The sequence below is a fragment of the Prunus dulcis genome, chromosome 8 (genome assembly GCF_902201215.1).
Source record: "Prunus dulcis chromosome 8, ALMONDv2, whole genome shotgun sequence".
NCBI classification, from domain to species: Eukaryota; Viridiplantae; Streptophyta; class Magnoliopsida; order Rosales; family Rosaceae; genus Prunus; species Prunus dulcis.
The window spans coordinates 8916360-8930040 of record NC_047657.1 but is presented as its reverse complement, the minus strand read 5'-3'; the positions used below and the strand labels follow the sequence as shown (position 1 = coordinate 8930040).

At 38.0% G+C, this 13681-nt stretch overlaps 3 protein-coding genes and 1 pseudogene across 3 annotated transcripts; 1 reads left to right on the top strand and 3 right to left on the bottom strand.

Annotated features, from left to right (window-relative positions):
• Positions 1 to 2541: 2541 nt before the first annotated feature.
• Positions 2542 to 3272, bottom strand: LOC117637022 (auxin-induced protein 15A-like). The gene has a single exon (XM_034371760.1). The coding sequence runs from the start codon at positions 3191 to 3193 to the stop codon at positions 2918 to 2920; it is 276 nt and encodes a 91-aa protein (XP_034227651.1). The 5' UTR covers positions 3194 to 3272; the 3' UTR covers positions 2542 to 2917.
• Positions 3273 to 6067: 2795 nt separating this feature from the next.
• LOC117636798 (auxin-induced protein 15A-like) lies at positions 6068 to 6738 on the bottom strand. The gene has a single exon (XM_034371470.1). The coding sequence runs from the start codon at positions 6671 to 6673 to the stop codon at positions 6401 to 6403; it is 273 nt and encodes a 90-aa protein (XP_034227361.1). The 5' UTR covers positions 6674 to 6738; the 3' UTR covers positions 6068 to 6400.
• A 1009-nt stretch (positions 6739 to 7747) lies between these two features.
• On the top strand, positions 7748 to 8351 carry LOC117636797 (annotated as a pseudogene).
• A 1582-nt stretch (positions 8352 to 9933) lies between these two features.
• On the bottom strand, positions 9934 to 10437 carry LOC117636799 (auxin-induced protein 15A-like). The gene has a single exon (XM_034371471.1). It carries the CDS (start codon positions 10406 to 10408, stop codon positions 10136 to 10138), a length of 273 nt encoding a protein of 90 aa, XP_034227362.1. The 5' UTR covers positions 10409 to 10437; the 3' UTR covers positions 9934 to 10135.
• Positions 10438 to 13681: the final 3244 nt, after the last annotated feature.

Here is a 13681-nt window from a genome sequence, read left to right as displayed (position 1 = left end):
GCCCGGGCCCTCTCTCAATTTTTTTATTTTCTCATATTTTTACTTATATGTTTGCCTTTTAGAGTAAAAACTCTTTTTTTTTTTTTTTTTTTCTCCTTTCTCTTCCTCTTTTGATTAAGTTAAGCTTTGTGAATTCCTCTTTCCCTCATTTTACATGTCTAAGTAGGATATCTTAATATTGGGATTTATGAACATTTTTTGTATTTCTTCTCCCTGTTGAAGTATAAATTGTTAAATTTTGAGTCTTTAATAGTGTAGATGATGAGATTAATATTCAACCATGTTAAAATATGAAATTCAGGACAATTATGATTGTAATAGATGGATAAATTATTAATTAGTATGAAATTATATTATTAACTTATTAACCTATTTAGAGCTTGAGGACTCCTATTCGAATTATTTTTAAATTTTTTGTGAAGGGCCCCCTCTAATGTGAAATCCTGGCTCCGCCACTGCTTGGTTACTAGCTAGAAAGACCATAACAAATTGAAAGATGAACAATAGAACTGTAAGAATTTCAGTTAAACGAAAATAATCCTTTCAATTTGCCTTGCAGAGCAACCAAGTACATGAGTTTGACAATGGCTAGTCATGTCATCTTTCAAATTCAAAATAAATCACTATCATTGTGGACAAATTTAATAACGCCAGTGATGATTTATCCGCTAGGCTGGCCATTTTGATCCTCAGCTCACAAGCGGTTTGTTGTTCTAGCCAACGAATTGTGAAAGGTCTTTGTCATCGTTGGATGCAATAAGTGGATGATCAGTCCAAGCCCCTCCTTCAGTTCAGCCTGAGTTAATAGCAATTCCTGGAAGATGCCTTGGTTGAAAACTTGGATCCAAAGGTTTTTTCGATCTAGACAAGTAACACCAATACAGCTGCAGTAATTGGTGTCAAGAATGTTGCTCACACACCAAAGCGAGAGGTGAGATCAAGGAAGGCTTCTTCACTGCAGGGGATTGTAATACCACCCATTGGATGAGAGGTGAGATCAAGGAAGGCTTCTTCACTGCAGGGGATTGTAATACCACCCATTGGATGATTGTATCCAAACTCTTCTTCCGCTTGACTTAACAAATCTTGGAAAGAGGACTGGTTCAAGTATGATATTGGAATCACAAACCGCTTCTTCTGACTCTCCCCAACATAGACTGCAAAATAGCCTTTAGGGACATCTAAGGACTTCGACGGTACTTGGGTTTTCTTAGCATGTATGGTACCAGGCAACCGGAAACCCATAGTTTCAAGATTTCTATATGAGAACACAGAGAAGGAAGATTTCAAATGAATTGAGAAACTGAAAAGGCTTTGATAAGATATGTTTGGGAATAGAAGACTTGTGGTGCTTTGTTCCTGAATCTGATCTATATGAAAAAGATTGGTCAAGTATCACTGGAATGGACCCATGTGAGAGACATTAGCTCATGGAATTTCACATGCACTTGTCGTCCAACTAATCAAGAAAAACTCACGAGTCAATGCCCATTCTAAACAAACACCATGTCCCACCTTAGTAGGTTATGAGACCAACAAGAGAAATTAAACACTCATATATATAGATTACGTTCAATCCAATTAAGTACATCAACTTGCTAGACAAACACTCGCACAGAGGATACTGTGCTGGATGCGCATGTCTTGCATTCTGCATTTTTTATATCTGTAGAACATGGTAGCTAGCTAAACAGTGATTTAGCCTCTGCTTTTCCATGCTTGCATTTGTGGCCTCTATCCATAAGTAGCTCGGATCGTCATCATGGTTTGGGAGACATACTCACTTAAAGGGTCACCTGCTTCTAGTCTTCCAAATCATGATGTAGAATTTGGTAGTGATGGACCTGCTTAGCTAAAAACAAAAGCTAAATTTACTTCAATAAACTAATCTGGAAATCAGATCCAAGTTTGCCTAGTTGTGAATAGGAAAAGTCTCTAATTTAACTCAGCTGCATCAGCATGCTAACACCTCTTAATACAGGGAGAAATTAGTGCCCATATATTCAACTTTATACCTGATTAGTCTTTTGATAAGAAGCAAGCCTTGCCTAATTTACCGAATTACCAAACTTCAGACAACAAAGCTACTGAGGAATCACACATTTATTGCTATTTTTTCCTCTATTTTGTTTCACTAAACTCTGCTACTTGTCCCTTAGCTCTAAGTGGCATTGGGATAAGGTGGGAAACTGGTAGCTGGATATCGTAGGTTCAATTTTTATCGTTCGTGTTAAATAAAAAGGCTGCGATTTCTCCGACACATAATAATGTAAGGCAGAGGGACAGATATTCACAAATTACTTTGCCAAAGACAAACGATCAAAAAGTCATCCCATTGATAGTTGGTCTAATTAACTTGATTTAGTGGATGCCAAAATTTTAATATTTGACTTTTATGATAGCGGAACGTTAACATGTTCTAACCATTGATTAGTGCTTTTTATTGAGAATTTGAAGCTTGGAGACTTAATGTGCTGCCTACGGTGATTATTTACATTACTTGGTTGCCAGAAGAAAAAGTAGTAAAATGAAAAATATGAATGAAAGAAAGAACTGTAAGCACTTCATATTAATGTGTCAAGTATTTTGATCTCAATTTTCCTTGCAGGACAATTAGATACATGGGGTTGACATTAAAGAATCTTGAAAGTCAGTGCTGCTGGCTGGCTTTTTTTTTTTCCTCAGCTCACAAGCAGTTTGAAGTTCTAACTCGTGAATTACTGAAGGATATCATCATATCATTCAGTTGATTCTCAATCCAAGACCTTCCTTGAATTCAGCCAGTTTTAGCGTCTCCTGAAGGATGTGTTGGCAGCGAATTTCGACCCAAAATTTATCTGTGAGAGAATTAATTGGCCCTCGTACAGCTGCAGCCAAAGGAGTCAGCATTGTGTCTATGGAGAATTTGAGCCTGAGCTCATACACCAAAGCTAGAGGTGAGATCAAGGAAAGTGTTTTCACTGCAGGGGATTGTGATAGCACCCATTGGATGATCATATCCAAATTCATCTTCAGCTTGAGTTAACAAATCTTGAAATGACGGTTGGTTCAAGTATGATACTGGAATCACAAACCGCTTCTTTTCACCCTCCCCAACATAGACTGCAAAGTAGCCTTTAGGAACATCCAAGGACTTTGAAGGTACTTTGTTTTTCTTAGCATGTACAAAAATGCCAGGCAACCGGAAGCCCATCGTTTTGAAATTTCTAAATAACAAGACCAAAAAGGAAGATTTCAAATGAAGTGAGAAAGCTCTGATAAGATATTCTTAGGAATAGAAACACTTCTGTTGCTTTGCTCTTGAGCATATGGGTGTTTATATAGATGAAATGGTATGTGGAAGACCATCTGTTACATAAAATGATTGGTGAAGAATCACCACGATGGACCCCGGTGAGAGACGTTAGCTCATGGAATATCACATGGACTTGTCTTCCAACTCATGAAGAAAAAATCATGAGGCAGTACTCAACAAACATCATGCCCCACCTCACTTGAATAGACCAGTCCTTAAGTTTTACGTATGACACTGGAAAATATAACAACCACATAGAAGCTGTCAGCTTGTGTGATAATTGTTGATGCTTCACTATCTATATCTGTTGGGATTTGGAGCCATGAATTTAAAGGTCATATGATAGCTAAACTGGGAGCAAGTAACCACCCTCCTCCATGTGATGTTGTTCTATGAAAGATCAAATTGTGACGAGCAATCCTTGGTTACAAATTACGTACCATTTTCTTCAATCAATCTATAAATAGTACTGATAATTATTGCTATATGAGATAGTTGATCTGCAAATTAGTATTGGGGTCCACGTGGTCTCAACCATGTCCGTGATCTAATAGAGACTTATCTTCTAAGCAGGATTTTTTTTTTTCCTGTTGGTCTCTCTAGCTTTTAAAAGAGAGGTAGGACATGATGTTTTCTCATTGACATGGACAATGACTTATGAGCTTTTCTTGGTTAACCGGAAGAAAGATCTATGTGCTGTTCCATGATCTAAGGTTTCTCAATTGTGTTCATCCTTGTTTCTCATCACCAATCATTTTGTGCTATTCTTCATCTATATATATGTCACGCCCCGGACCGTTTCTATCAGAGACGATATTGTCTGCCAGCTTCAAAAGCCTCAAGACTTTTTGAGAGCTTTGGGAACGGAACTGTGGTGGTCACCCATCCTGGAATCTGCTCAGCCAAAGTCCCTGGCTAACTTGAAAGTTCCACGACTTCAAGCCAAGTGAGTTCCCTGGAAGAGGCTCCGCCGCTAGGTAGATGGCGAAAGTGTGATATAAGGCACATCGCCTCCTCGATGGCTCCATGTGGGATCTCACACCACCCCCCCTAAGGGATCCGACGCCCTCGTCAACACCGGGCACATCACACGGCGTAGCGGCTCATACCAAATACACGCCTCCGGACCGGGCTTCTACCAGAAGACAATATTGTCCGCCATGGCCTAGGCTCCAGCATCGTTTTGTTTTTTGGAGCTTCATCGAACAACTTCCCGTGGCATACCCACCATCCCGGGATTGTGCCTCCAGCCTCCAACTGCTTAACTTCTGAGTTCCCACGACCACTGGGAAGGCCGCCCCCAAGAGGCTCCCTCAAGTTGTAGATGAAGAATATATAAGGCATTTATCAGCCTCCTCCTGTTGGATGTGGGATCTCACAATATATACACATAGATCAGATTTTTTTTCAGCATAACTTCATTTGATATATTTTCACATTGATATAAACAGGGATCGCTTTGATATTTCTCAACAAAACGAAGAAGAATTTAAAAATAAAAAAAAAGAAAAGAAAAAAGCAAAACAGATAGCTTTTATCAGCTTGGGAAATGAGAAGACTTGTTTTGCTTTGCATATGGTTTTGTTGAGAAATATCAAGACCGTGGGTTTTTGGTTGCCTGATGTTATTGTAGATGTGAAGAATAGTTCTTTCCAGATTCTGTCAACTGCAAACCAAGTACCTTCAAAAGGCCTCCAGAAAGGCTATTTTGCAGTCTAATTAAGTTGGCAAGAGCCAAATGAAAGGGTTTGTGATTCCCGTTTCAGAATTGAACCACCCTACATTCCAATATTTTTTAAGTTGAACTGAAGAAGAATTTGGATACGATCATCCAATGGTGGCATCACAATCCCCTGCAGCGAAGCCACATTTACCGTCTCATATATATGCATATGTATATAACAGCTTGTATATTAAGTATATATAATTGGAGAGTTTTCTACACATTAGATAGAGCATATTCTGTTTTTAAGTTGGCTCACCTCTTGCAATAGAGGTTTTGCTTTCGACAAGACTATCTTCACTTCCTAAAATCATATATATATTTGAGACCTTCTGACTGGGGTAGTGTACCTATACATTACATTAGCATAATTAAACGGTTTGATGGATATATTTAGAGAGGATGCTGTTCTATGTGTGTGCATGTTCTGCATTAAATACTCCATGCAGGAATCTGTGGTCATCAGCAGCTCGAATCATTGTCAGGAATTTGGCTGTCGTGTACACGGGTAGCTAAAAACGAAATCAAGCTTACTACAATTGAACCGCTATGGTATTCTGGATTTGCCTAGTTGTGGACGGAAAAGTCTCCAATTATTAAGCTGCTTTAGCATACTAACCTCTTAATACAGAGAGAAGTTTGTGACCATATGTATCTCTTATCCATTTCTTTCTTTCTTTCTTCAAATAAAATTTCCTCGATCCTATGGTCGAGGTTGGTTACCAATATATATATATATTTATCTTGGCAAGACCAAATCAAAATAAATTCTGCAGGTGATTAGTCTCTGCATATGAAGCCTGGCCTAATTTAGTTTACTGAAACTCCAGGAAATGGCATTAAGTTCAGGATTTGATTGTTTTAATAGATAAATAAAAAGAGAGATTCTGCTCCAGTACTACTATTAGAGACTTGGTCTGTCAAATATTCCATTATTTACTTGTGTGCAAATCTGCTGCCTATGGAATTACTTAGATTACTTAGTAAGCTAATGATAAAATCAAGAATAATGAACGAGAGAACTGTAAGCAATTCTGTTAAGAGGAAAATATTCTAATCTCAAGTTTCCTTGCAGGACAACAGAGTACATGGGGGTGAAAATAAATGTCTTGCCATCTTTCAAATTCAAAGTAATATAGGTCATTATATTCTTCTAAAAATACATGTCAGGGAATTTATGTCCACTAGGCTGGCAATTTTCTCCTCAGCTCACTAGCATTTGAAGTTCTAATTGGTGATTGCTAAAGGCCGCTCCCATCAAAGGATATCATCATGTCACTGGAAGATAGACCTTTCAAGTTAGCTGGGTAGACAAGTGCTCCTTTGTACACCTGCAACCTCCGGTGTGAAAATTGTGTATATATATGGAGGCTCGCTTCTGCTCATACACTGAAGCTGGAGGTGCGATCAAGGAAGGCATCTTCACTGCATGGGATTGTAATACCTCCCATTGGATGATCATACCCAAATTCTTCTTCTGCTAGACTTAACAAATCTTGAAAAGAGGACTGGTTCAAGTATGATACTGGGATCACAAACCTCTTCTTCTTGCTCTCCCCAACATAGACTGCAAAATAGCCTTTAGGGACATCTAAGGACTTTGAAGGTGTTTGGTTTTTCTTAGCATGTACAATACTAGGCAACCGGAAACCCATGGTTTTGAAATTTTCTTGAAATAAATACCAAGAAGGAAGTTTTCAAACAGAGAAAGCTTTGATATGCTTGGTAATGAGATGGCTGATATTGCTGTGCTACGAAGCTGATTATATATGTGTATATATAGATGAAATGGTATGGTGAAGACCAGCTGTTACATAAAATGATTAGTGATGAAGATGGACCCCAAGTGAGAGACATTAGCTCATGGAGTATCACATGGATATGTCTTCCAACTAATCAAGAGAGACTCATGAGATAATTTCTATAACGGAGGAATATCATGTCCCGCCTAATTAAAATCTGAAATACTGGGGTACGTACCCGGTGCAAAAATCACAAAATGCAAGCTGCCAGCTATGTGATAGTCACAATGTATTCCTGCAGTGATTTGGAGACAAGAACTTTAAAGGTTATGATAGCTGAATTGGGAGCAGATAAACACCCACCATGTGGTTTTGTTCTATGAAAGATCAAATTCCAGCAAGAAATCCCTAGTTTATAAAGTAGGTACGTACCATTTTCTTCAGTCAATTCAGAAATTGGCACTATCTCTCAGATCACTTTACTTATGGTGTGTGTTGCAAAGTAGCCTGTGGTTAGGAAAATTAATTGCTATGAGAGAGTTGATCCACAAGTTAGTACTGGGTCTACTTGTTCTCAAGCATGTCTTTGATCTGCAAAAGGCTTACACTTTACATAGGATATACATATATTTAATTAGTCTTTAATTACTTCGGTTGCTCTTTGCAGCTATTAAGAGAGGTAGGACATGATGTTTCTTCATTTTGGGCATTGTCTTGTGAGTTTTTCACTAAGACATTAGTCCATGCGATGCTCCATGAGCTAATGTCTCTCACTAATTACGTCCGTCCTGATGTCTCATCACCAATCATTTTAGGTAACAGATTGTTTTCAGTGTTCTAACTCATCTATATATACTCATATGATCAGATTGAGGAACAAAGCAAAACGAGTCTTTCATTGATCACACATATTCAAAGATTTCTCTGTTTTGCAATTTATTTGAAATCTTCATTTTCGTTCTCTTGTCATTGAGAAATTTCAAAACCATGGGTTTCCGGTTGCCTGGTATTCTACATGTTAAGAAAAATCTTCTTCAGTCTTTACCAACTTCAAACCAAGTACATTCAAAGCCTTAGATGTCCCTAAAGGCTATTTTGCAGTCTATGTTGGGGAGAGCCAGAAGAAGAGGTTTGTCATTCCAGTGTCGTACTTGAACCACCCTTCTTTCCAAGATTTGTTAAGTCAAGCTGAAGAAGAATTTGGATATGATCATCCAATGGGTGGTATCACGATCCCCTGCAACGAAGATACCTTTCTTGATCTCATCTCTCAGTTTGGTCTATGAGTTGAGGCCGACATATAAACACAATTTTGACACCATTGGCTGCATATGTACTTGAGCTACTTAAAGAGCAATTTTTGGATCTAACTTTGCAAGTAAAGCAGGAGAATGAGGATTGAAGAGATCGTTATCTCTGGATGAAGAAAGGGCTTGGGTTTATCATGCGTTACTAATGACATCTCACATCCCTTGATTGAAGACACCTTGGCTAATTGATGGGCTAGAACTTCCAAATCGCTTGTGTGCTGGAGAGAAAATGGCCAGCCCTGCAGATATAAACTTGCAAACCGTTGGCCAAAATGTTGCTTTGAATAGAGATTGATAAATAGCAATATTGTTTAGTGTCAAACCATGTACTTAGTTGTTCAACAAAAACTCAAACACGTTATAAGATGATATTTACTATTCTGATTCATAATTAATTTCATTTTTATCTTATGGTAGCAAAGTGATGCAAGCAATCACTATAGGTATCGGAGTTAAACATATGTGAGTACTGAATTCTCCACATATAATACTAATCCATGCTTTGCCGTAACATCAATTAGAGCATGCTTCTTTCTTCTTAATAAGTTGGTTGACCTCTTGCAGTGGATGACTTGCTTGATACTTTCTAATTTGAACTATTCAATAATTATAATTTTGTTAATCTGCAAAATTTTGCATAGTTATCAAGTCTTATGCATGTCTTTAATTACAAAGGTTCTGTCTGAATAGATGTTTTATCTTAACCAATTGAAAAGAAAACCTCTCTGGAGTTAAAAAGTAAATTACATTACATGTCCAAGCAAGTTTTGAAGATCTGCAGGTGAAAAAAAGGATGTGAACAGTTGCAGTTGCATATATAAGGTATTCTCATCGGAAAAAACCTGCATTAGCTGGTATTACCTAACGTTCCAAGGGTCATTGCATATGCATAGTACATCAACCTTCTAGACAAACACTTGTGAAGAGGATGCTGTGCTGTATGTGCATGTTCTCCTAAGGCTTCTTGGTATCTCTTGAACATTGTAGCTAGATAGTGATGTGGCATCTGCATTTCCATGCATGAATTTGTGGTCTCTAGCCATCAGCAGCTCGTTCGATTCATAATCACGGTTTGGGAGACATAAGCATTTGAAGATCAGATGGTTCTGTCTTTGCTGAAAGCAAAAACTAATTTTACTACAGTTGAAGCACTCTGGCAATCAGAATGTACCTAGTTGTGGATAGGAAAAGTCTGTAATTTAATTAAGCTGCATCAGCATGACGAGCACATATCTTGATCCAAACATCTCTTATTATTATACCTTGACAAGTACACATCAATGGCAGTTTTGTAGACCTGATCAGTCTCTTCACAAGAGGCCTGGCCTGTTTTACCGAATTACCAAACATATAGCCTTTCTTTTTTCTTTTCTTTTTTTGTTATAGGGAGGATTTTATTGCCTTTCCATACTTTTCTTTGACCTTGCCCAGTGGCAATGGGAAAGGGTGGCAAAGTGCTTCCTAGATCTTAGGTTCAAAGACAAATGATTACAAGGTGGATAGTTCAATTTATGGATGGTCGAATGAATTTGATATAGTGGAAGCCAAAATCAGATATTTGACTTTTATGAGAGTGGGACAACAATAGTATGTTCATTGGAAATTAAGCATGGATTATAGAGCTATTCATGGCGAATTCAAAGCTCGTTGCTGCTAGAAACAACTTCTGTCAAATATTCCATTAGTCGTTTTGTGTAAATCTGCTCCCCTATGCTGATTAATTAAAATCAAAAGGAAAATAGCTAATCTAAATTTTTCTTTTAGGACAACTAAGTACATAGGGTTGAATAACTGATCTTGCCGGCTTTCAAATTCCAAGTAAAGCAATAACATTCTTGGACAAGGGTGTCGGCTAATTTTATCTGCTAGGCTGGCCATTTTCTCCTCAGCTCCCACAAGCGATTTGAAGTTATAAACTGTGAATGATCGAAGTTGTCTTCAATTCATCCGCAGTTAGCACCTCCTCATGAAGGATGTCTTGGCCGCAAATTCAGATCCAAAAATTTGTCCTCGTAGACACTGGTGTCAAAATTGTGCATGTATGGTGAACTTTAGCATGTTGTGCTCATACACCAAAGCGCGAGATGAGATGAAGGAAGGTGTCTTCACTGCAGGGGATTGTGATACCACCCATTGGATGATCATACCCAAATTCATCTTCAGCTTGACTTAACAAATTTTGGAATGATGGTTGGTTCAAGAATGAAACCGGAATCACAAACCGCTTCTTCTGGCTCTCCCCAACATAGACTGCAAAGTAGCCTTTAGGAACATCCAAGCCCTTTGAAGGTACTTGATTTTTCTTAGCGTGTACAATACCAGGCAACCGGAAACCCATGGTTTTAAAACTTCTAAAAAAGAAAGCAAATTAACAATGAGGAAGAGAGAAATAAAGCTTTGCTTTGGGAATTTGGAATTAAAAGACTTGTGGTGGTTTGCTCCTGAATATGATCAAGTATATATATAGAGAGATAAAGTGCTGTAAGCCAGTTACCTAAATGATTGGTGATGAAGCACCGGTGGAAGTAACTGAGAGAAAACTTCACATTGACTTGTCCTCAAGTCATCGAGAAAACTTCACGTGCTCATGTCTCCAATTCATCAAGAAAACTTCACGAGGCACTTACCAAAATCAAGAAACAATGTCCTACATTTCTTGATTGACTGGCCAGACCAGCAGACGTTATCAAAACTAAAACAATAAACCTATTTATTTAAGAGCTAGGCCTACAAATTTGTCATGATGTTGAAATTTCAATAGATTTGCTAGTAGAGAATGCGATGACTTGTTTCCTAGAGTAGAATACAGGTGAACAAAATTGTACAAGGGTTTTCAACAAAATCTACAGAATTTTGATGAGTGGTATTTAAGTGGGGCTTGGGAATAGAGTACAAGCGTTCGAAAGTTCACATGGTTATGTCTTCCAACTCATATCTAGTTGACCTTGGTAGTGATTGAGACTATATATCTGTGCAACTGTATGTATCGACAGATATATCAATTCTTTGGTGTAAATACCTCAAGGTATTTTCTCAGTGAATGCCCAATAATATGTCACCTCAAATCTGGTTGTTCTAGTGGAAGAAAGCACTTTGTGATCTCTCATGAGTCAGTGTCCCTTTTATAACCCCGCATCATTATTAAAATTGTCTTCATCATATATATGTAGGGTAGGGGGATTGGGTGAGTAAAAATGATATATGTAGTATTACTCTGTTCCCATATATGGATGGTCTAATTTGATTCATTCTTTTTGACAATGGAAAAGATAAAAAAATATTTTACCCTTAATAGGAGTGTACGAATAACATGCTCAAATCGATGGATTTTACGTAGAGTTGAGCACAAATTAGTACTATATTCATACGGTGAATTCAAAAGGTCGTTACTACAAGAGATGCTAGTTAGGCATTTCACTAGCCACTGGTGTGCAAATCTGCTGCCTATGGTGATTTCTTACATTACTTGGATGCCAGAAATTAATAAGCAAGTTAAAATGTACAGGACAAAAGGATTTATGCCCTCTGCGCTGGCCAGTTTGATTCTTGGTTCACATGAGATGTGATGTTCTAGCCTGTGAATTGGCATCACCTGAAGGATGCTTTGGCTGCAAATTGTGGTAAAAACTTCTCCGTGCTGATAAGTACTGCGGTATACAGCCGCATCAACTGGTGTTAAATATTGTGTATATGTATGTATGATCAGTAATAGTATCTGCTCATACACCAAGGCGAGAGATGATCGTGAGATAGAGGAAGGTGTCTTCACTGCAAGGGATTGTGATACAACCCACAGGATGTTCATACGCAAATTCATCTTCCCCTGGACTTAACAACTCCTGGAAAGAAGATTGGTTCAAGTATATGATAGCGGAATCATAAAATGCTTCTTTTGATTCTCCCCAACATAGACTGCAAAGCCTTTAGGGACATCCAAGGACTTTGAAACAAATTGATTTTTCTTAGCATGTGCAATACCAAGCAACCAGATCGGAAACCCCTGGTTTCGAAATTTCTCAATAAGAAGACCAGACAAACCAAAGGAATTGAGAAACAAAGAAAGGTTTGATAAGATATGCTTGGGAATTAAAAAAATTGTGTTGCTTTTGCACCTGAATCCGATCATATGTGTGTGTATATATGTAGATAAAGCAGTAAGCTGAAAGCCGTCTGTTACCTAGACATTTCCTCTTGCAAAATTACATGGACTTGAAACTCAGGAGTCATTGACCAAACAAAAGAGACACAATGTCCTACCCCTCTTGATTAGCTGCCCACGCCAGACAAAAATAATAAAACGAAAATATACAATAAATCTGATTTTGAAAAAAAAGCTTGGCCCTACAAAATCAGGGACATGCTTGAGACAACTATTTTTTGTCATGGTGACATTTCGACCAAATTTCCATAAACGTGAAGACTTTGTTTGTTTGGATAAAATATGTACGAACTAAATTATAGAAGGGTCTGCCAAGCAATTTGAGGTACAAATCTGTGCAAGTTGGAGTGAGTGGCCTGCAGGCAATTGAATGAGGACCGGCAAGCGACACAAGCATTTTAGAGTTCACATGGCTCTGTCTTTCGATTCATCGTCTAGTCAGCCTTGGTTGTGATAGGGACTAAATATCTGTTGAACTACATTATGGCTAGTAATCTCTCGCCTAACACCTTGATGTAAAGGTGGAAGACAGCACCAAGTGATCCCTCATGAGGCATTGTCTCTTCTATACTCCATCATTGTCAAGATGGTCTCCACTGTATATTTCTTTCCACAGAGGATATCATACATAACTCTTCAACTATATATATCCCATTTGACTGAGTTCATTTCCATCCATTTAACTGTCTTCACATTCTAAAGTGAACTGCTTCAGTTCTTTGTTTTTTCAAGTGCTTTGAGATCTCTTCCTCTTGTTTTCAAAATCTTCTACCCTACATTTCTCTGGAAAATAGAACCATGGGTTTCCATCGTCCTAGTAAGCAGCTTCTTCAGCAGTCCTTTTCAAATACGAAGCGAAGAGCTTCGCCTAATTTATCAGATGTCCCTAAAGGTTATTTAGCAGTATATGTTGGAGACGGCGAATGGCAGCAGGTCGTCATTCCTAAATCATACCTCAACCAACCTTTATTCCAAGAGTTACTAAGTGAGGCTGAAGACGAATTCAGATTTGATCATCCAATGGGTGGTCTAACAATTCCATGCAGACAAGATGACTTCATGGATCTCCTTTCTCGCTTGAATTCATTGTGAGAGTGGATAATGGACAACAATTTCACAAATTGGTTGTCACATTTTTGTAAAGCCAACAGTTTCAACATTGTGTATACAAGAAATTCTTTTCTTTTTTTTTCTTTTTTTTTCCCTTGGGGAGTGAAAGATGTATTTTTCTTGAGAGATTTTAATGGAGCTTATAGCAAATTTTCATGAAATACTCATAGTTTTTTACAATTGAAATAGATCCCTCATCTTCTAACTCGAAGGTGTGAGAGTGATAATGGAGAGCAATTTCATAAATCGAATAGGACAATATTTTCAGGCATGATTTCCACATTGTGTAAATTTTTCTTTGGGAGCGAAAATTGTCTCTTTTTTTTTTTTCTCACTGTCTCA

What these genes read in the sequence shown, in the direction of transcription:
- LOC117637022 (XM_034371760.1), bottom strand. Translation starts at nt 3,193, where the DNA reads ATGGGCTTCCGGTTGCCTGGCATTTTTGTACATGCTAAGAAAAACAAA.
- LOC117636798 (XM_034371470.1), bottom strand. Translation starts at nt 6,673, where the DNA reads ATGGGTTTCCGGTTGCCTAGTATTGTACATGCTAAGAAAAACCAAACA.
- LOC117636799 (XM_034371471.1), bottom strand. Translation starts at nt 10,408, where the DNA reads ATGGGTTTCCGGTTGCCTGGTATTGTACACGCTAAGAAAAATCAAGTA.